The sequence below is a fragment of the Heterodontus francisci genome, chromosome 2 (genome assembly GCF_036365525.1).
Source record: "Heterodontus francisci isolate sHetFra1 chromosome 2, sHetFra1.hap1, whole genome shotgun sequence".
NCBI classification, from domain to species: Eukaryota; Metazoa; Chordata; class Chondrichthyes; order Heterodontiformes; family Heterodontidae; genus Heterodontus; species Heterodontus francisci.
The window spans coordinates 68,792,908-68,816,121 of NC_090372.1; the positions used below are offsets into that span (position 1 = coordinate 68,792,908).

Genomic DNA, 23,214 nt, shown 5'->3' on the forward strand with positions numbered 1-23,214 from the left:
TTCAAGCAATTAATCCCAATTGTTGGGATTTCTGCCCAACAATTATAATGCACATGCTCACACAAGCTCTGTTACAGGAATGTAATCTTCCTTGTTCAATGTTCCTCTGTTTGCTGTTCTAAGGTGATCCTTTACACCCAGGCACAATAAAAGGAAAATCTTGCTCTGGCTCTTTAAGAATTAAATTCAGCTTCTCTGATATTTTTTAGGCACATCTGGTCCAGTACTAAGCCATACAGACCAGACCTTGATTTTTCCTGATTTGTACTTCTGGGACAGCAACTGAGGTATGGGTTATGAAGGGTAAATAAAACAGTCAAGGTTCCTTCTTCTAATCAATATCCAGTGGGTTTTACTGGAAACTGCATTTTTGACATTGAGTTCAAACATTAAAAATGATTACTTGAGTGATGTACAAGAGGACCAGGGTATCCTATGAATCCACCCCAGCAAGAGCCACCACCTTCAGGAGGAGAGAAAATTGTCCTAAAAGACTCTCAGATCTGTTTTACAAAATCGTGAAGCCTTGGTTGTCAGGAGATCATATGAGGAATTCATATGTGTACTCTCCACAGTTTCCCACCCGCAATAGAACATAATTATGTAAAATTGCTCCTTTAATTTCCTCCCTGGAGTACTGTGAAAGTGATATAACAACTGTAATTTAACACATTTATACCATTAACATTTTTCAAGGCATTTTTCTCATTGGCTGCCCATCTATTTGGTATATTAAAACAGGTGAAGCAGAACTTTGTTTTGAACATTATAGCATAGATTTACAGATTGCCACTCATGGCACAGAAATTTGCTTCCTAGCAGATTGCACCTCGACAAATTGGTTGCATGATTGTATTGAATGTTGGACAGGATCGAAGGGCTGAATGGCTTGCTCTTGCTCCTAATTCTTATGTTCCTATTGTGTGATTTGTTTTGTCCAAATAGAAAGTCCTGTGGAGCTTGCAAAGCACTTTGCTTGAATGCCCAATATATATTTCTGGCTACAAAACTTTACACTAGGAGCATGAATTCATAAAATCTGCCATTATAGGTTTAATTAAGGATTAAATTACCACAGTAAAAGGTGAGCATGCACCAGAAGCATTAGCGTGGGAAGGAGGCGACAGGTCAGACTTTGACTTGCTCCACTTGGCATAAATGGGGTGCTCACGCTGTCCAGTACCTGCCCATTCTATGCTTTAGGAGTGGGTGAAAGGTTCCCATTCTACCTGATAAAAATGTGACATTGATACGACCAGGCATTTAAAATTTGGAAAGTCCTGAATTTTGGGGTCTTTGATGACATATCCTGATATCAAATGATCTTGAAGTTTTAGCATTATTAAGAAATAACATTGTACGTCAGAGTAAATTGTGCATAGTTGTACTTACATCCCAGACACTCAGTCAATGAGAGCACTGATCAGGGAATCACATACAAAGGTCAATTCCTGTTTCTCAGTACTTACTAATTTCTTGTGAATAAAATTAGTCACAGAGAAATCGTGAGCAGCAAAAATCAGGTGTAATGTGGCCAATGCTCCAGTTCATGCTTTCTTCCAGCAAGCCTCCATACCAAGAACTTTGCCTTTTAAATCAAAGATTATCAAATAAATCAAAAAAGATGGTAGGGAGGCATAAAGCGACTGCATTTTACAGCTGATTTATCGGTCAGCACTAGTTCAATGTGATGACAAACAAGGTAAATTGTTCTCATAATGAAACTCAGACGCAATGATTGTCAACACCTCCAACAGCCACTTCTATGATACTTTTCTACCTTTTCAAGTTGCCTTGTCTGTATTTATTCTTTCTGTGATGATACAGACATTTCTCAATAGGTAGTGGGATGGCACAATATTGTCCCCATCAATTCTGGTCACTAACAACAGTGCCTATCTTTTGTGCAAGTGGTCTGTTTTACATACACCCTTTTCCTTTGCAGGGCATAATTCAAACATGAATTTGTTTCAAAGTTGTGCCCTTTTCTAAAGACAGCCACAACTTCATTGCTTTTTTATTATACTTACATTGGTCTATTATAGCCACCAAATAACTCTTTTAATTCCAACATCAAGGTGTGACTAAGCATTATCTAATTCAGGGCATGCCATTCAGGTTGAAATGCCATTTTGTATAAGGTGGAAAACATATTTGGCAAAATTTCATGACTTTTTTCTGTTTTGCACTTGAGCCCCCTAATTCTAGAGAATAATTTTCACATTGAAAGATTGGAAAAAATAGTGACATTTTACTGAATGTCACGTGGAATCTCAAGTGACATCTCTGCATGTAATGTACACAGAAATAATCGTCCAGTATATCTGTTGTAAAGTTTAGTTTCTGACTAAAAAGTGTGATAAGAGATATGCAATTTTGCATTGCTGAATCATCACTGCATAAAATATATAATAAGGAGCATTTCTAAAATGTTTATAGAAAATAACTTCTAGTGTCACATCAGAACTTATTATTTAGATTCAAAACAATCATTGAAGAATCTTTCAAGGCAGTTTTTGATGTTGAGGCGCTCCCAAAAGTTCCATGATTTTATCCAGTGAATGGCTGAGACGTGCAGATCAGGCAGGCCCCAAGGAGACCTATCAGTTTCTTGGGAAGAACCTTAGCAAAGAGTCAATTCAAGAGAACCGACAAGCAAATGAAAACTTTTATTTCTTATACATTTTTATTTTATGAGACCACCTATCCAGGAGTTGTCTTATTGCGTAATTGAGTAAAGCTAGTTCTTTGATAAGGTAACAAAGAGGGTTGATGAAGGTAGTCCAGTAGTTGTATATATGGACTTTCAGAACAAGTAATGAGAAACTATTTCCTCTGGCAAGAGGGTTGATAACCAGAGGACATAGATTTAAAGTAATTGGCATAAGAAATAGAGGGAAAATTAGGAGAGATTTCTTTACACAGAGGTTTTTAAGATCTGGAAGGCACTACCTGACAGGGTGGTGGAATCAGATTTCATAGGAACGCTTAAAAGGCAATTAGACACCAACTTGAAGAGGATGAATTTGCACGGTTATAGAGAAAATACTGGGTGTGGGACTAAATTGAATAACTCCTTCAAAGAGCCAGCACAGACATGATGTGCAAAATGGCCTCCTTCTACAAGATTCTATGCTTCTAGCTGTAGGAATTTTGGACTACCACAAATAATTCATCAATTCCCCTCATTAAATGCACAGACTGTTTCTCTGTTTAATGAAACATACAAATGGTTATTGACCCACTCCCTGATTATATGACAAGCATATTGCAAAACAGCAGCAAAGGCAAAACACCTATGCTTTGAAACCAGAAACTATCACATCTTAAAGTCTCCAAGCCTGTTCCCTTTCAAGTCCACCAGTAAAGAACATTGACCTCCAGTAATTAGACTACAAGCAACTAACTTCACGACCTGCTGAAAATCCAGCCCCTCAAGAGAAACCTGAAATGACTTTAAAAATGACTTGGTCTATCGAATCCACTTAACCACACTTCAGGAGTGAAAACACCTTCTTCACCGGGTTTGCAAAGCATGCTTTTTCCCCAAGATGAGCCATATCACGTGACTTACGAATTATTCCCTCCCTTATCATTTGTAAAGCTACACTATCCTCTTTAATGGCTTTCTTTCTTGAGTGAGTGTGTGTGTGTGTGGGTGGGTGGGTGGGTGGGTGGGCGGTGAGTGAGTGATGTAGCATCAGAATCTGTAAATAAAAATAACCCTCTTTATTTCAACCCACGAAAAGCATGCTGCTGGTTATTCAAATTGGCCATACACTCAGGCGTTAAGAAACACACACATCTTCCTTTTCAACAAAAAAAAACATTACGGATAGTAAAGGGAAGGCATCAGTGTTTCAGTTCTTTCAATTCTGTCTGTAACACTTAGAATAAGGTTTAGAGCATAACAAGAAATCAGAAGTTTGCACCAAGACAAAGGGTACAAAACTGGACAAAAAAGAGACTTGAAATTCCTGAATTAATTGCAAAAGAGAGAAAAGATAAAGGACAGCATTTTGGTGGCCAAATGAGGGCAGGATCTGAGGCAATCGGGTGCGTAATTTCCCAAAGCCAGCTGTCGTGCCGACTTCTCGATGCCAGATTGACATTCAGAAATTTCTGTGACGAGGTGGGAAAGCCACACCTGGCAACCTCCCCAATTCTGAGCAAGGACCAATTAATCCTGTTAACCAGCTTTTTATCAGCTTGTTAAGGGTGAGTCTTTTTTGTGGGAAGGCAGGGGATCCACTCTGCATCTGGAACAGGCCAAGTAGAAGGAGGCACCATTCAATGAGATGGGCTCATAAGATGCACAGCTGAGAGAGGCGCTCATCCACTGGCACACAGATACCATCGGGTGAGCAGAGTTAGGGGAGCAATTGGTCTGTGCACGCTCGGTCAGTTCAGGGGGTCGTAACCTTCTAGAGATCATGGGGGCATAAGAGTGGGCACAGTAAGCATTGTGAGTGCCCCTGTCAGCAAGCAAGGCAACAGCAAGGTACTCCGAGATAGGAATGAGTAGCAATGCAGATCAATATCCTCAGAAGTAGATGCAGGATGGTAGAGGAAATGAACCAGGAGCAGGAAGGTAATAACGGCCATATCCTCAGCATTGAGTGTACTGCTAAAGAAGCTACCTGGATATGTCACAAAATCAGTGCCAGAAGATACTGCGCCTATTTAGGCAAATGGTATCTGAGATTTGTGCCCTTATTGAGGAAGACCACAAGAAGTGCTTTACACATGTGTGTTCTCGCTGTCCTGACTGCCCTGACGCCTTCATCCTCCAGTAGTCGAGGGTGCCACTGCTCTTCATGTCACCACCAAATCTCCATGGATCATTTTTAGGGGCCAAGGGATAGCCCTTGAAGAGAAGGCTACTCACCTTTATATGACATTGAGACAAAGGCACAGAGACACTAAAACTAAAGCCATCTGCTCACAAGGACCACCATCAAGCAGGCCATCAGGCTTTTGAAGATGCGATTTCTGTGCCTGTACCTGTTGGGTGGCACCCTGCAGTATGCTCCTGCAAGGGTCTCACGCATTGTGGTGGCCTGCTGTGCTCCCCATATCATGGCCCTCCAGAGAGTTGTGGACCTTGAAGAGGGTGAAGCACTAGATCGACACAGTTCATCGGTTAAGTGAGTGGGAAAAAATCTGCCAAATGGAGTATAATGTGGGAAAATGTGAACTTATCCACTTTGGCAGGCAGTATAGTAAGGCAACATATTATTTAAATGGAGAGAGATTGCAGAACTCTGAGGTACGGAGGGATCTGGGTTTCCTGGTACATGAATCTCAAAAGGTTGGTATGCAGATACAGCAAGTGATTAGGAAGGTAAATGAATTGTTGTTGTTTATTGCAAGGGGAATGGAATATAAAAGTAGGGATGTTTTGCTACAGTTGTACAGGATATTGATGAGACCACACCTGAAGTACTGTGTACAGTTCTGGTCTCCTTATTTGAGAAAGTTTATAAATGCATTAGAGGCAGTTCAGGGAAGGTTCACTCGACTGATACCTAGGATGGGGTGGAGGGTGGTTATGAAGAAATGTTGGACAGGTTGGGTCTGTATCCATTGGCGTTTAGAAGAATGAGAGGTGATCTTATTGAAACAGAGAAGATCCTGAGAGGACAGGGTGAATGCTAAAAGGATGTTTCTCCTTGTGGGAAAGACTAGAACTCGGGGACACAGTCTTAAAATAAGGGGTTGGCCATTTAAGACAGAGATGAGAATTTTTTTCTCTCAAAGGGTTGTGAGTCTGTGGAACTCTCTTTCCCAGAGAGCAGTGGAGGCAGGGTCATTGAATATTTTTATGGCAGAGGTAGATAAATTCTAGACTAACCAAGGGAGTCAAAGGGTATTGGGAGTAGGCAGAAAAATGGAGTCAAGGTCAGATCAGATAAGCCATGATCTTATTAAATGGTGGAGCAGGCTCAAAGGGGTCGAATGGCCTACTCCTGCTCATAATTCATATGTTCATATGTAGGATCTGGAATGCACTGCCTGAGAGTGTGGTGGAGGTAGGTTCAATCGAGGCATTCAAGAGGGAATTGGATTATCATCTGAAAAGGAAGAATGTGCAGGGTTATAGGGAGAAGGTGGGGGTGTGACATTAGGTGAATTGCTCCTTCAGAGAGCCAGCACAGACACGATGGGCCGAATGGTCTCCTTCTGTGCTCTAACCATTCTATGATTCCTCTGACAGCAGATGCCTCTGCAGAGCTGAGGCTTCCCAATGCAGCTGAAGTTTTGGCATACTTGTGCACGGGGACCAGTGCACTCCATTCCCTTCATCTACTGAATTCAATATCTTTTCACCATACACAAGTCGCTGAAGGTAAGCATGCAGGTCCAACAGGCAGTAAAAAAGGCAATTGGTATGTTGGCCTTCATAGCGAGAATATTCGAGTACAGGAGCAGGGATGTCTTGCTGCAATTAGACAGGGCCTTGGTGAGGCTACACCTGGAATATTGTGTGCAGTTTTGGTCTCCTTATCTGAGGAAGGATGTTCTTGCTATAGAGGGAGTGCAGCGAAGGTTTACCAGACTGATTCCTGGGATGGCAGGACTGACGTATGAGGAGAGATTGAGTCGGTTAGGATTATATTCACTGGAGTTCAGAAGAGTGAGGGGGGCACTCATAGAAACCTATAAAATTCTAACTGGACTTGACAGGGTAGATGCAGGAAGGATGTTCCCGATGGTGGGGGAGTCCATAACCAGGGGTCATAGTCTAAGGATATGGGGTAAACCATTCAGGACTGAGATGAGGAGAAATTTCTTCACCCAGAGAGTGGTGAACCTGTGGAATTCGCTACCACAGAAAGCAGTTGAGGCCACAACATTGTATGTTTTCAAGAAGGAGTTAGATATAGCTCTTGTTTTTAAAGGGATCAAAGGATATGGGGCCAAAGTGGGAACAGGTTACTGAGTTGGATGTTCAGCCATGATCATAATGAATGGCGGAGCAGACTCAAAGGGCCGAATGGCCTCCTCCTGCTCCTATTTTCTATTTTTCTATGTTTGTCCTATAAGTATTCCCATTTCTCCATCGCCCATTTCCTCATGCGATGCTACCCTGGTGATGTCAAGGATCTCCTCCTCCATTGTAATAAAGATGGCGAGCTGAGGCACTCCTCCACCTATGCAAACCCTCTCTCTGGCTTTGTGCGTCCTCTTCACCTGCAAGGACAGAAGAAAGTTAGATAAGGCAATGCTGGCCTCTCTCACTAATTCCGGTGGCTCATTTAAATGAGATGCTGCACTTATCAGTGCTGCCAGCTCCTCAGTAGCACTAGGGACTTGAACCTTGCTCACGGGTCAGTAATTACCCTGGGCACACATATCTCCCATGTTCAAGAGCACCATGCGCCCTCAAGCTGCTCAGCTGATGTGTCTTCTGGTGACTGCAGACCTGGAGGCCTGTCTTCTGGGTGTCACGCCGCATCACCTTGACAGAATAAAGAAGATCTTTGCAGATCATAAAACACTGGACCCAGGTCCTCCTCGCAAAAATGTGGCTGCTCACTTGCTCTGCCACCTCCAGCCAGGCCTGCTTGGTTTGGCTGGGTGGCCTTCTCCTGCCACCCTCCAGAAACAAGATACCTTGCTTCTCTGTCACCACCTCCAGCATCACCTCAAGGGCAGCATCACTAATCATTGGAGCTGCCCTGACACAGCTGCCTGGCCTCTGCCTTTCCTGCTCTTCACTTCTTCCTGCCATAGTTTTGCAGTACGGCAGCCACAATAATGGCTGCCATCATCCCTTTAAATCGGGTCTGCACTTTCAGCCTCTCGCCACCTTCCTGTGCCCGGCACCCCTAATTGGCCACCAAACCTGCCTTCCAGAAATTAGGGCCAACCTCTGGGAAAATCACATCCCGTTAGTGCTTCCTGCTGAGAGTGGGCTTGGGACCTGGAAATGGTACCGGTGTCAGGGTCCTGACCCCCAACAGAAAATCCAGCCCAAATAATCAGTTTCGTATAGTAGGGCAATTCAAAAATCATGCTAGTGATTATAGATTAGGCTTGAACTTTGAAGATGTTGGGTAAATTGAGAATTAGCAGCAGCTTCCATAACTTTAGAAGCTGAGGGCTATGGGGGAGCAGCATGTTGAATATGTAACAAAAACAAGAAATGCCGGATTGTTTCAGATTTCCAGCATCCGCAGTATTTTGCTTTTATGTTGAATATGTATATACGCACATAAAGAATTGGTGTGAAAGAATTGAGTGAAACATCATTGCTGTCTTCAAGTAGTTGGGTGTTTGGTTAGTTAGTAACAGCATGGATGGAAACTTGCCCAGATTTTTGAAGGCTAAAGTTAACTCTCCTTATATTTAAAGTAGTCACTTATATGTTTTTGTGTGATTGTATAAAATTCTGTGTTTAAAAAACACAGAATTTAAATGGTAATTAGAACACTGAATTGCTTGGAGCTGCATAAAATATCAGCGACAATAATTTCCACAGGGCTTTCCCCGATCTCCTCTATAACTTTGACAGTTGATCGTTGGTAACTTTAGAGAAACTGTATATGACTATTTACCTTTTCACATCATTTCTCCAGGGTTTCTGCTGATCTTGTACTGAAGTTACACAGGAGATCAGAAATTTCCCCTCAGGTCTCGATGGGTGCATCTAAGTGTAATTCCTGTTTATACCTTTCTCTAATTCAAGAATACTTAAAGAAATGGAGTGGGAGTAGGGGGCAATAGTTTTGTAAAGCTCATTAAAGAGAGGGGTAAAGAACAGTCAGGAATTTAACTCAAAAGATGAAAACTAACTGTAAAATTCAGACAACTGTTTTTTATTTTGTGAAATTCTTGCTCAATCCTTTGTGTACTACTCCAAGAAAATTGAAATTTAAAAAATATATGTTTTTAATAGAAAATATAGAAAATTGTGAGCACATGATTTTATGATATGCATTCATCAGATGAGGTTTCTGTCAGTACTGTAAGCTTGGTAGATTATCACCTAAGAAATTTGAGAGTTCGAAGTGGAAGGTTAAATCACCTAGAGGTATATTATCATAGACTTGCCTCCCAGTACACAATGAATTATTTTTTTACATATTTGAAAGGCATAAAAAACTGACAAGCATAAAAATAATGGGCTCCCCAATAAAGGAAACAAATAGAACAGCATCTGGAAACCAAAAGTATCATATTGAATAGTCAAAAGGGCGATTCGTGCTTGACCAAAGTCATTGAATTCTTTTGAAGAGGTAACAGAGAGAGTAGACAAGGATAATGCAATAGATGTAATTTATCTAGATTTCCAAGAGGCCTTCGATAAGGTGCCACATAATGAACTAATGAATAAGGTCAGGGAATGTGGAGTCAGGAGACAAGTAGCAGAATAGCTAGCTAGCTGACTGCAAGACAGAAAGCAGTGGTAGGATCAGAGGGTAGCTATTCAAAGTGGCAGAAGGCAGGAAGTGGGTTCCACAAGGATTAGTGCTGGGACCACTGTTTTTCACAATTTATGTTAACGATTTAGACTTTGGAATCAAAAGCACAATTTTTAAATTTACGGATTAATTTCCAAATTAGGGGATTAATCAACACTGAGGAACAGTGCAACAAATTACAAGAAGACATTAATAAACTTACAGAATGGCAATATAATTGTCATATCACTTTCAGCACAGAAACTTGTGAGGTATTGCATTTAAGTAAGAAAATTAAGGAGGTCACATATTACTTAGAAAATCAGAATCTAAATAGGATAGAGGATCGAAGGGATCTGGGAGTACAAATACACAAATCAATAAAAGTAGCGATGCAGGTTAATAAGCCTCAGCTAAAACAAACCAAGCGCTAGGGATTATTTCTAGAAGGATAGAGATGAAAAGTAGAGAAGTTATGCTAAACCTGCATCAAACCTTCTTTAGACCACACTTGGAGTACTACTTACAGTTCTGGTTGCCATCTTATAAGATGGATATAGAGGTTTTGGAGAGGTTACAAAAAAGATTTACAAAAATGATACTAGAAAGGTGAGGTTATACCTATCAGGAGAGAATGAAGAGGCTGGGGCTGTTTTCTCTTGAAAAGTTGACACAGAGAGATTTTTTCCACTTGTGAGGAAAAGCAAAACTAGAGGAAATCAATACAGACAGTGTCCAAGAAATCTGATAGGGAATTCAGAAGAAACTTCATTACCCAGAGAGTGTTGAGAATGTGGCACTTGCTACCACAGAGAGTAGTTGAGGCGAATAGTATAGATGCACTTAAGGGGAATTAGATAACCATATAATGGAGAAGGGAATAGAGGTTTATGCCGATAGAGTTAGATGACGAAGGATGGGAGCAGGCTCAAGTGGAGCATAAACACCAGCTTGGAATGGTTTGGCCGAATGGTCTGCTTCTGTGCCATATATGCTGTGAAATTTGATGTAAAATCTTTCCATGTGTTTTTTGTGAAGCCAGAAGGCAGATAGTGCTGGCAGGATGCCCGAAATGAGAGTCCCAGAGCGCCCCAGTGCTTCTCAGCCATTGTAATATTGGGAAAGCTGTCCGCCCTGCTGACCAGAAAATGATATGTTAGGTTAGGGGACCTGTTGTGACAGTGGCCCACGTTATTTCTGTAGAGCTCGGAGGATTACTCCTGTTCCTCCCAGCCCCACCAAAATAACATACCTTCTGGGTTTCTCTTTTGCTGGACCGCCAAATAATACTGTGTGGATCATGCGTGACAAATGCTACCTACCCCCCACAGATTGAGTCCTAAAAAAGGCAATTGTCACTAAGATCATAATTTGCATATAAAACGGGCCCACTGCCTGACTCAGGTAGGCATTGCAGCTCCTCAATAGTACTTAGGACATTCACAATGTAGTGTTTCCAACATCATTGGTGGGATCAAGGTTTTAAGTCACACCTTGCCATTTTTGTTGTGCTGCCATCACATTTCCAAAAGGCAAGTGGCGTCAAAATCTCCTCCATTAACAGGAAAGTCAGAAATGCAAATTGTATATATTGAACCCGGCATTCGATTCTCCAAACCTGCACCCACTGTGAAGCGAGACTCTGCACTGGGAGCTAAATCCCTAAAAATTTACTATTTAGATATTAAAAATCATGGACATTGCTAAAAATAAATTTTATTGCTTTGATTTGATTTTATCTAGATCTTGGCCAATGTCATTATTTTCATCTGTGGGAATTTGGCAGGAGCCTATCACAAGCATCTGATGGAACTGGCCCTTCAGCAGACATATCAAGACACATGCAATTGCATTAAGTCACGTATCAAGCTAGAATTTGAAAAGCGACAACAGGTAAATACTTATATTCCATACATGCATTTTGCACCACAACACTGTTTTCTATCTCGAAATTTGACATTGATGTGGAGAAAATATATATAATCTATTCAGATTGTTATTGATTTGTTTATTGTAGCCCTAGAGCCCCTTGATAATGTTTATGTTTCTGTATTTCAGCCTGGCTCATTTAATAGTAAACTTGACAGGGCGGCACAGTGGCGCAGTGGTTAGCACTGCAGCCTCACAGCTCCAGCGACCCGGGTTCAATTCTGGGTACTGCCTGTGTGGAGTTTGCAAGTTCTCCCTGTGTCTGCGTGGGTTCTCCCACAAGCCAAAAGACTTGCAGGTTGATAGGTAAATTGGCCATTATAAATTGCCCCTAGTATAGGTAGGTGGTAGGGAAATATAGGGACAGGTGGGGATGTGGTAGGAATATGGGATTAGTGTAGGATTAGTATAAATGGGTGGTTGATGGTAGGCACAGACTCGGTGGGCCGAAGGGCCTGTTTCAGTGCTGTATCTCTAAACTAAACTAAACTTGACTCTGAGTTAGAAGGTTGTGTGCTCAAGCCCCATTAGAAAAATGAGTATGTGACCTAGGTTGATACTTCATTGCAAGTCTGATGCATTTCTGCATGGGACCAAACTTTCTCTAAAGCTCCCCCCTGCCCTAGCTTCAACTCGCATCTTTCTCCAGTTTCTTTTCAATCTCCCCTCATGACCTCTCTGAGGTCATCTTGTCTGTGAGACCAACCTCCTGCTCCTTCAACCCTATTCCCATGAAACTTAACCACCCAACTTCCCTTCCTGGCTCTGTTTTGGCTGATATTGTCAGTCCCTCTTTCCTTTAAATTTGCCAACATCATCACTCCCCTGGAAAAAAATCCTTGCTCCGACGGTCCTTGCAAACTACGGTCCCACCTCCAACTTCTCTTTCCTTGCAAAAGTCCTTGAAGGTGCTGTCGTGTCCTAAATCCATCTTTTCCCGAACTCCATGTTTGAATCCATCCAATCCGGTTTCTGCCCCTGCTATAGTACTAAAACAGCACTTATCAAAGCCACAAATGCCATCCTATATGACTATGATAAAGGTAAACTATCTGTCCTTGTCTTTCTTGATCTATTTGCAGCCTTTGATATGGTTGACCACATCTTCCTCCACTGCCTCTTCACTGTCAGTCAGCTGGGTGGGGCTGCATACGCCTGGTTCTATTCTTATTTATCTAATCGTAGCCACAGTATCACTTGCAATGGCCTCGCTTATCTCTGGTGTTCCCTAAGGATCTATCCTTTTGCCCCTCCAATTTCTCATCAACCTGCAGCCCCTCGACAACATAATCTGAAAGCACAGCATTAGTTTTTATATGTATGCTGACGACACCCAGCCTTATGTCACCCCTCTTGCATGACTCCTTCACTGTTGCTGAATTATCAGACTGCTTGTCCAACATCTAGGAGTGAATGAGCAGAAATTTTTTCCAATTCAATATTGGGAAAACTGAAGCGATTGTCTTCAGTCCCTACACCCAAATCCATTCCCTTGCTACCGACTTAGTCCCTTTCCCTGGCAACTGTCTGAGGCTGAACTAGACTATTCACAACTTGGTCCCAAGATAGGCTTCCAACCACACATGACTGCTTATTTCCACTTCCATAGCACAGCCTGACTCTGCCCCTGCCTCAGCTGATGTGCTGCTGAAACCCTCAACCATGCCTTAGCTACATTTAAACTTGACTATTCCAATGTACTTCTGTCTGGTTTCCCATCTTCTACCCTCCATAAACTTGAGGTCATCCAAAATTCTGCTGGCCGTGTCCTTACTTATACCAAATCCTGTTCACCCATCACCCCTGTGCATTTTGCCCGACATGGTTCTCAATTAAGCAGCACCTCAAGTTTAAAATTCTCATCCTTGCTTTCAAATCCCTGCATCCCCTCCCTGTTTCTAACCTCCTCCAGCCCCATAACTCATGAGATATCTACACTCATCTAATCCTGGCTTCTTAAGCGTCCCCGATTTTAATTGCTCCACCATTGGTGGCTAGGCCTTCAGTTGCCTAGGACCAAGCTCTCGAATTTCTTCCCTAAGACGCTCCACCTCTCTTTCCTCCTTTGAGATGGTCCTTAAAATCTACCTCTTTGACTATGTTTTTGGCCAATTGCCCTAATATCACCTTATGTGGCTCAGTGTTAGATTTTGCTTTATAACACATCTGTGAAGCACTTTGTGACATTTTATTATGTTAAAGGCACTATATAAATACAAGCTGTTGATGTTGTTAGAGGTCTTGTTTCTTGGATGAGACATTTATTAAGGCCCTACCCATGATATCTCAATATGCAAAGCTTCCTGCTGGAAGTACACAGTTGTAAAATTGATACTTAAGTATTGTTGCAGAGATATTTGGTAAAGAAGGAAAGATGCAAAAAAAAAGTTAAAAATGCTTCTTAACCTTTGCAATTAAAAGCTACACTCTGTAGAGATGTTCACTAAAGAGCAACACCTCCATGTGCAGAGATTTGTTTATGGAATCATGATCCTCATTTATCCTACCTGGAGTAGTAAGGAAAATGCCATGAAGTACTCCTTTTCCATTGTTACACGAGGAGAGCAGGTTCCTTAGCTTTTTTGAAATCCCACCCCAACCCCTGTGATCCTGTTCTTCTCCCATAACAAAAGGAACAAGAGTTAGTATTTAGTGGTATGATTAAGCAGAAACCAGACAGTTGACTTCTGAAAGAAGAAACAATGTGTCGTGCATCATGTGGAGGGATGATTCAAGTGAGAAGGATGGATTAAAACACTGCATGCTTTCTCCTCCAGGCTGGCCACACACTGGACTCCCGACATGCCCACAGCCCACATTGTCTCTAACCCATTCTTCAAGTTGAGACAGCACATTGATGAATTGTTGTTCTCCTCCTGTGGCCTGCTCCCTGTTATTGTGTGCAAGCTTATCCTGAAAGAAAGAAGCCAGTGTCTCAATATTAGAGTGACCAAAAGTTTTGAGGATGTGCATGGCATGGTACAATAATGTGGCTGGTGTGTGAAAGATGGCAGAGGCATGAAGAGGTGAAGAAAGTAATAGTGAGGAGAGTGACTGCAGTAGGAGCAGAAGACAGTAGTATGATAGGGGTAAGAAGTAGTTCTGGTTTAAGCAAAGAGTGATGAGACATATCAGTTAGAAAGTCTACCTTAGTTATTCTAATGAGGTCATTAAACATTTTTTAACATTGCAGCATGTCCTGGGGACAATGCTTCTGGTTCTCAGGCACTCAACCACCTCTGCCCACTAGTGCTGCTTGTCTTAATACTTTCCTACTGCCTGGTGGATAGAACATCTTCCTCCTCCTGTCAACCTCCTCCATCTAAACTTCCAACACAGTCTCCAGAACCGGAGGGGCTGTTGCAGCATCTGATATGCCTGGCATTGTGCAGAGTCTTCATGACAGTTACTGCAGCCAAAGTGCAGCTTCTTTTAAAGAGGTACAGGCTGCCTTTAAATGTCATAGCAATGTGTGAAATTGATGCCACTGATTAGGTGAGCTACTAATGAAGAATATGAGTAGTATTGATAGCCTGCCTGTTTTATTTTAATTAATGAAGAGCACGAATTTGAGGCCTTCTTTGCGGACACATAATCAGATGTGCAATCCACGAGTGGCTTCCAAATTGCAGACGGAAACACACTTATAGAAATTTCAATCCTCTATATTTTTAAGAAAAGGTTCAGTGGCCAGGATGAGTGTTCTAACCCACTATACTGTTAAATAGTACAACTTAGGTATATCTACATTCTTTTCTTGTTCTGCTTTTTTGTTGAGTTTTAATGAGATAATGGGCTGAATTTTATTGGCGCACTGCGCTCCGCGGCACGCTATGAACTCAGCGGTCTTCCGACACCGAAGGGCCACCGAGGAGCCCCCGCGATATTACGTGCAGGGGCTCATTTAAATAGGGGAGGGTAGTGGCCACCCCCGATGACGTAGAGAGGGCGGCCGCTGCGCCCCGGCAACGGCATCCGGTGCCACTGCAATAAAAACGCTATTTTTTAAAGGGCTTCAAGCCCTTCACTTAAATTACAATGGTTAAAGTGGCAAGATTTGAAAAAATTGTGATAAGAATGTTATGGACACTTCAAATTCCCCTCTCCCACCCACTCAGTGAATAATCAGGGTAATATTTGTCCAACCGCCCCTGCTAAAAACATTAAAGTTTCCATAACAACCTTCCCTCCTGGAACTTTATTTCCTTTAACCTTCAACCCCTTCCCACCATCCCCTCACGCAATAGCGTTTTTATTGCCCCCCACCTCCCACCTGAAAATTTTATTCCTTCCCCCCTCCCCACCAGGTTCTCGCCCCGGAACTCCGTACAGAGTTCCGAAGGCACGCGAAGGACGAACAGCAGCTGTAAAATCAGCGTGGGACGGCCACTGTCTGCAGAAAGTTTATTTACATATCATTTAGGTTCATTTTAATATGCAGATGAAGGGCCCGCTGTCAGGCGGCAGGGGAACCGCACCGATGTCCCCCCGCCACTGGTAATATACGGCGGGCCCTTCTCGATGCCACGTCGAGGGACTGGTTAAAATTCAGATTAATATGCTATATTCAACTGAAGAAATCGTTAGCATCAATCCAATACCAGTTTGAACTGCAAGTTGAAGCACAGAAGTGTGTAGGTTGATGAATAGAAAATGTACCGAGCCTATATTCATTTACACACAACATAGCTTCATGAAAATTATATGACTGCAGAACAGTAAAACTTTGGCAGAAGAAATACATGATTGCAAAACTTTATCCGTACACTTCTCAAAATCAATTTAAAACAATCCTATTTTTCTTATTACTTCTGAGTAATAAAAGTTGGCACTTGGTAAATTATGTTAAATACTGAAGCAATGGCCAGCGATTGACTGTAATTGCTTTATAAAATATCAAGTAGCCAGATTTTGCTAGAGTACAGCATCTCACAGTATGCCCTGTTCATTAGACTTGTTCATGCATGTTTGGGATTTTAAACATTTTACTTACAAAGTTGTTGGAAGTGTTAGCTGATGTACATTGCAAGGAAAACAGGACATCTGGGACCTTGGTGACCAACAGGACAAACAGTGTATCTCCTTAACTAATGAGATTAAAGTATTGCGTCATGCAGACCTCCACCTGCCAAGAATGAGTCATATTAATTTTGTCATATGAACATTGATTTTAAACTGTTGCTGGAGTGAGGTAATGACTTGTTAAATAGATTAGCCATGCCTGGAAAAACATTTACATACTAACAGACAGTGCTTGTGGAGACAAAGGGCCATTGTCTGACACATTCAACCCACAATGGACTTTGATCACCAGACATTGAAAGTGAGGAAGCTCACATTCCAGGATGACTGTTAAGATGGCCGAATCCACAAACAGATGTGGTCAAACCAGCTGGTCACATGACTTACCTGCTGGGCAAACTGAGTTTTTTTGAATTGTACAGATAGCTTGAGAGAGAGACTCATTGTTCCTGGACTGTAAAGACCTCTCCTGGCCTGGCTTGCCACAGCCTCTCCTGTCTGCTCCCATCTCTTTCTCCCGGAACTCCAAATCCATTGAAGACATAAACCTCAAGAGAGAAACCTCTCCTATATCAAACAAGGTTTAAGAAGTATACTGGGCCCCAATGAAAAGCAAGATCTGCCTACAATCAAGGACTCGACAGTGAGATTGAAGAACAGTAACCAAAACCATCTGCAGATATTGCCTCAAACATTTCCACCTTATTGCTTCTTGTTACGACCAGGTGAGAAAGCGGTCTAGGGTTCCCTTTTCAGGCTTCACCTGGTCTTACTGTAACAGCGTTTTATTTTTAAACATACTGTGTTTTAACTCCCCTTTGGTGAATCCTTGGTCACCGCTTTCCAATTATAGGGTAAAGAAATGAGCACAAACAGCCTTTCTTAGGTTTAAAGAAGAAAGGTGAAATTTTATTAAACTTATACTCTAATTCGGTTGACGCCTACAGATACACAATACGCCCACGTTAGCATGCATGCGTGATGCACACATGCAAATAAAGACAGAAAAGGACAGAAGAAAAATAAAAGTGGAAAGGTTTGAGGCAATGTGTGAAGAGTTGTTGTTACGGTTCTTCGAGCTCGCTGTAGAGTCCTTTTGTAGGTAGATCTCACTTTTTGTTGGGACCCAGTATTCTTCTTAAACCTTGTTCACTGTAGGAGACTTTTCTGTCTTGGGGTTCATGTGTCTTCAGTCAGTTTTTGGAGTTCCATGAGAAAGAGATGGGAGCAGACAGAAGAAGCTGTGGCGAGCCAGCCAGGAGAGGTCTTTTCAATCCAGGAGCAAACAGCTTTCTGCCAGTTCAAACATATCTCTACAATTTGAAACTCCCCAAGTTGTGACATGACTGACTTTTATAACCACCTTTGGCTTTGTGTATTGTGTGTGTCAGGAAATGGTCCTTTGTCTACACACACTGTCTGTTAAAATGCAAAAATGTCTTTCCAGCCAGGGGTCTAGCAACCCCTTGTAACGGGCCTTCTCTTCTTCCCAGCAACAATTTGAAATTTAATGTCCAGATGGCAAAATTAATGTCCCTCATTCTTGGTAAGTGGGGGCCTGCATGACACTTCTGCTCTTTCCTTTCTCTAACTAGATATGTGTTTATCGCGTATGCATGCTAGAGTGGGCACGTCGTGTATCTGTAGATGTTAACCAAATTGGAGTTTAAGTTTAATAAAGTTCAACCTTTCCTCTTTAAACGTAAACAAACCTGTTTGGCTCATTTCTTTGCCTTATAATTGGAAAGTAGTGAACAAGGATTCACTAAGGGGGAGCTAAAAAAATGTGTTTTAAATAAAACCCTGTTACGGTAAGACCAAGTGAAGGCTGAGAGGGAACCCTGGACCCTTTTCTCATCTGGTCGTAACAATTGAGAAATAAACAGAAGAAGGACTGAAAAGGAGGGTAAATGTCAAATCAGGCAGAGAAAGAAAAATATACACAGCGAAGGAAAGATTAGTGAAGAGAGAGAGAGAGAGAAAAAAGAGACACAAAGGAAAACTTAAGAAAAAAATGTAAAATTTAAAATTTGACTTTTTAAAAATCTAAAATAATTTACAAACTGAAGGTATGAAACTCCACACTTTTAGTTGTTCATTTTTTTGGGTAAGAGTAGTTTGTTGGCAGACATTAATAATTATCACATTGTTAGAAAGTTACTAGACTTAAGGCTCCTTGACTTAACTTTCTCTGATGACTTTAATGGGCAATTAATGTGCAAATGCAGCAACTTCATGAAAAGCAAAAGGAGGTTAAGTGTGAGATGCTGGTTTTGCGAAGCTAACAGCATCTTGTGGTGATTCGCAATTTATGGTGTAATGCTTCCTCGCTACAAATTGCTGGGCAGTTTGCACAGTAATAATGCTGTGTGTCATTTCGACACCTGTTTTTTTTAATATGCAAAAATGCCTTTCCAGTGTATTCATGATTTCCACCTTTTTTCAAGTGTGCCAGCTGCTTGATTAGAAACAGATAGTGATGCAGAGAAAGTTTAGTAATCGTTTGGCTTTGCTGACAAGGACGTAAATGCCCATTCTTTGCACAAAATACATTTCTTTCTTTTTTCTGATGTAAATGCAACAAAAAATGCATTTTACATACAACATTGCCCCGCATCTCTTCCCCTCTCTCAGAAATGCACAGTACAAACTGTAATATTGGACAGCATTTCATTGTTGCCCATATGGGAAGATTGGATGTAATTTACTTATCTGAATTAATTTCAGTATATTTTTCTTTTAAATGCTCTTGGCAATTTATATTGGTTTCAAGATTCCCACATTAAAACCAGCTTCAAATTTGTAATCTTTAAATTGCCTTCTATTTTATATGAGTTGGTGAACTCACAAAAATGGATATTCTAAGCTCTGATTTACCCTAATGCCTCATCTGCATAACTAGAATACATCTTTTGTTTCCCATTGCTGCCATTTCCTCTTCAATTTCACCAGTGATGGATGAAGGCTATGTGGTAAACTTTGTCTCTGGTAATTTTGGAGCAAAACTTCAAGCACAGGGGTTAATAAAGATCAAAATTTACCCAGAGCATTTATGTCAATTTTTCAGGAAAAAAAATCAGGTCCAGATGTTCAAAGTGTTCTCTTTTGGGTTTTCAAATACATTGCAGTTTCACTGTACTTACATCAAGCTGCTTTCATCCAACTATAAGTAGCACAGAACAGAAAGTTGGGCCATCTTCATTAGAAAGAAAGAAAAAAAGCTTGCATTTATATGGTGCCTTTCACGACCGCATGACATCCCAAAGCGCTTTACAGCCAATGAGTACTTTTAAATTGTAATCACTGTTGTAATGTGAGAAACGCAGCAGCCAATTTATACATAGCAAGCTCCCACAAACAACAATGTGATAATGACCAGATAATCTGTTTTTTCATTGAGGAATAAATATTGGCCAGAACACAGGTGAGAGAACTTCCCTGCTTTTCTTCAAAATAGTGCCATGGGATCTTTTAAGTCCACCTGAGACAGCAGATGGGCCTCAGTTTTAACATCTCATCCGAGAGACAACACCTCCAACACTGAAGCATTCCCTTAGTATTGTACTGGAGTGTGACGCTAGATTTTGTATTCAAGTGTCTGAAGTGGGCCTCACAACCTTCTCATTCAGAAGCAAGAGTGCTACTAACTGAGCCACTGCTGATATTAGATTATGCATAACTTGGGCTCTACCAAATTCACGGTCAAATTTTACAAATTTCACGGTCACAGCATTTTAAGAATCGTGCATTTCACGTATTTAAATCGTAAATTTCACTGTGTCGCAACAAACCATGTAAATGATCTATTTTAAACAAAAAAAAAACAAGGGAGGTTTCTGGTTTCAAATGGCATTTATTGTATACTCAAAAGCTATTGTAAAAAGCTGATTACAAACAGGTCACATTCTTTACTCAGTGCAGTCAGTGGTTGAATACGAGTGTGGAGCAACCTGCAACTGTCTCTATCTTCATTCCCTGTCTCTGCGCTGTGGACACCTGTCTGTGTTTAGACACAGCTCTTTCCACATCCACAGAGATTGTTGGAATTGTCAGTGTGCTAGCCTTGCAAGGTGGGGGATTCTGCATTCCACAGAGTTCCAAACCTGCAGCACAGACAACGTGCAATCTATTTCTTTTGCAATGCTTTCATAAGCAGGAATCTTCTAACCCTCAGTTCTTATCGAAGCCAGGAATTGCATCAAATGAGTTTAACTCCACCATCAACAGGTATATTTTTGCAGGGTCAAATATATGCACAGCTTTCAGAGATACCGCAGAAGGTTATTGAAACCTCTGAAACACTTCTTCTTCACCACTTGACTCTTCTCTGTAGCAGTAATATTGTTTGAGCTTCTTTGGCACGCAAAAAAAACCCCATTGAGCGCAGGCATTTAATTCAGCATTATCAGAGTGTTGTTCGTTTTACTGTGCTTCAGCCCAGAACAGGACATCCATTACTTTATTATAAGCTTTGTGGATTGTGATGTGATGAGATTCAAACCAAATGATTAAATCCATCAGTTGTGTAGCATTCTTGGCAACAAACTGAACCTCCTCATTAAGCTGAGCGTTATTTAGAAGGGTTACAATGTCTGTTAAAACCTGTGTTTTCAGTGTCAGTGTGAATTTTTTTGAGATGAAGTCTGAGTAGTATTTCAGTTGAGCTGCTTGATACTGTACAGCCTGAAACCAAGAATTCCAACGTGTAATTACTAGCTTTGGAGGAAGGATGATGTTTTGTTTCCCAATTTCAGCCATTTCCATCTCATTTGCAATGGGTTGCCTGCATCAAAGCTTGCAGCTGGAACAGTGTTTGAAGATCTCTTTAATGTAGCTGACCAGTTTGTCGACTTTACCAAACTCGCTTTTCCACAGCTCACCGACATGAATAATTATATGTGCATTACATGTAATATGGACAGCATTAGGCATTGCACCTTGGAACACAGATTTTAAAGATTTTGTCATGTTAGTTGCATTGTCACTAATAAAAGCAGACAGTCTGTTGAAATCTGTACCGTATTTTAATATAGTTTTGATAATTGCTTGGGCAACTTGGTGTAATTAACAGCTCCTAAGTGGATGCAGTCTGTGAGCACTGTTGTTAGCTTTTCTGACCGTACATCTTTGACCTTACCAGACATGAAATCTAACAAAACATGCAGCACATAGTTGTCTTGCTCATCGGTGGACTCATCACAAATAATTGCAAAAGACTCACATGCACTAATTTGAGGCTTCATCTCCTCACAATGTGTAGCAAAAACCTTTGGTAGGTAGTCCTGTTGTAGTTTATTTTTACTTGGCAAGCAACCATCATTTTGCACATGATGTTGAATGAATACTTGCAGCTTCGGGTGATCAAGTTTTTCCAATGGTGTTTGGTGCTTGCAAAAGCATCCACAAGTTCCATTGTAACCAACTGATGATTTTCTGAGCTCCGTCAACTTCTTAAAAAGAAATGGAATCGTTGCTTGTTTTTTTGCATGTTCATTTTTCAGCAGTGCAGTGTCGGATGCTCTCTTTCTGCTGCGATGGCTTTCGGACTCTAAGGGGGAAATTTTATGCTCTCCCCCGCATCGGGTTTGGAAGCTGGGAGAACATATAATTGTGCGGGATGGTGGTGGGGTTGGGGGCGGGGGAGCCGTACTACCTTTGTGCCTCCACCCAAATTAAGTCCGGGGTGGGAAGGCCTCTGAACGGTGTTGGGGTTAATTGTCTTTGTATTAGTAGCATTGTAGGGCATTCTAGAGAAAGCCTTAGACTCCAGTGAAGTTTAACTAACAACTCTTTATTATTTACAATTACTGTATATGCTGTCCGCATGCCACCTAAGTTAGCATCCTTTGTGTTGCTATACCTTCTTCTTCTCAAGCCTATCACCTGTGACTGTTAAATCATCGCTCATACAGTGGGAGTGGTCTCTCACTGTCTTCGGTATTATCCCTTTACAATCTTATACTACAAATGGCCTTCCTGCCCCGCTGCCAATTGTGGCGCTTAAGTGGGCAATTAATTCCCAATTAAGGGCCTCATCCTGCCACCGCCGGAACTAGCACAGCGGTGGCCGGGACTGTCGCCGCAGGGGAAGCACGCCAAGCAAACCCATGCAGGTTGCTTGCTGGCTGTGGTGGGGGTACTGGGGGTACTGGGGGGGTTGTCCCTCGTTTAAAAGGCAAAGGCACTTAGTGGTTGAATGAGGGACCCAGCATCAGGAAGGGGGAGCCTGGTGAGAGCCATCCCCCTGCCTTTGCTACCGACCCACCCATGCCCTTCTGCCCTGCGACCCCACACCCCGCAGAACCCCTCCGACTGAGTTTTACCTGTGGCCTGGGTTCAGGGTCTCGGGTGAGTGCTCCACCGGCAGCAGCTATCGCCTCCGTGGTGGCACTGCTCAGTGAAAGAGCTGCTGGCCTCTGATTGTCTGGCAGTTCTCAGCAGGCGGGACTTCTGCCACCAGGGTTCTTGATCCTGGGAAGGACCCACCACTGTCCACTAGAGGGCCTAATTGGCACTTGATCCAGCAGGCCTTCCCCAGAGTAGGCGACACAGGGCTCTCACCAGCGCTTTTGCCGGTGGTTGAGAACCTCGTCGTCTGGATAAAATCCCGGCATACGTGTCGTTGAACTGTTGCCCACCATGTGTGATCCAACGAAACATTGGAGCTTGTACAAAACAGTATTCCACCCTCGGCATGCAGAATTTGGCTTTCAAATTCTTTCACTCGACGTGCTGCAGCAATGGTTGTGGCCATTTATGATTTGCTTATTCTGGCATTCTCACTTCTCTGCTATTACTTGAGACTGCTTCTCTCAAAACTGCACCAGAAGCCCTCCCTCATCTACCAATCAGCAAG

The 23,214-nt window shown here is 42.0% G+C and overlaps 1 protein-coding gene across 1 annotated transcript in view; it reads left to right on the forward strand.

Annotated features, from left to right (window-relative positions):
- The window catches only part of LOC137379590 (adenylate cyclase type 2-like), a 606,709-nt gene that overhangs the window by 228,703 nt on the left and 354,792 nt on the right, over window positions 1-23,214 (forward strand). Inside the window, exon 4 of the mRNA XM_068050644.1 lies at window positions 11,151-11,300. Within this exon, the coding sequence (XP_067906745.1) occupies window positions 11,151-11,300 (150 nt within the window). The remainder of the gene's footprint in view (window positions 1-11,150; window positions 11,301-23,214) is intronic.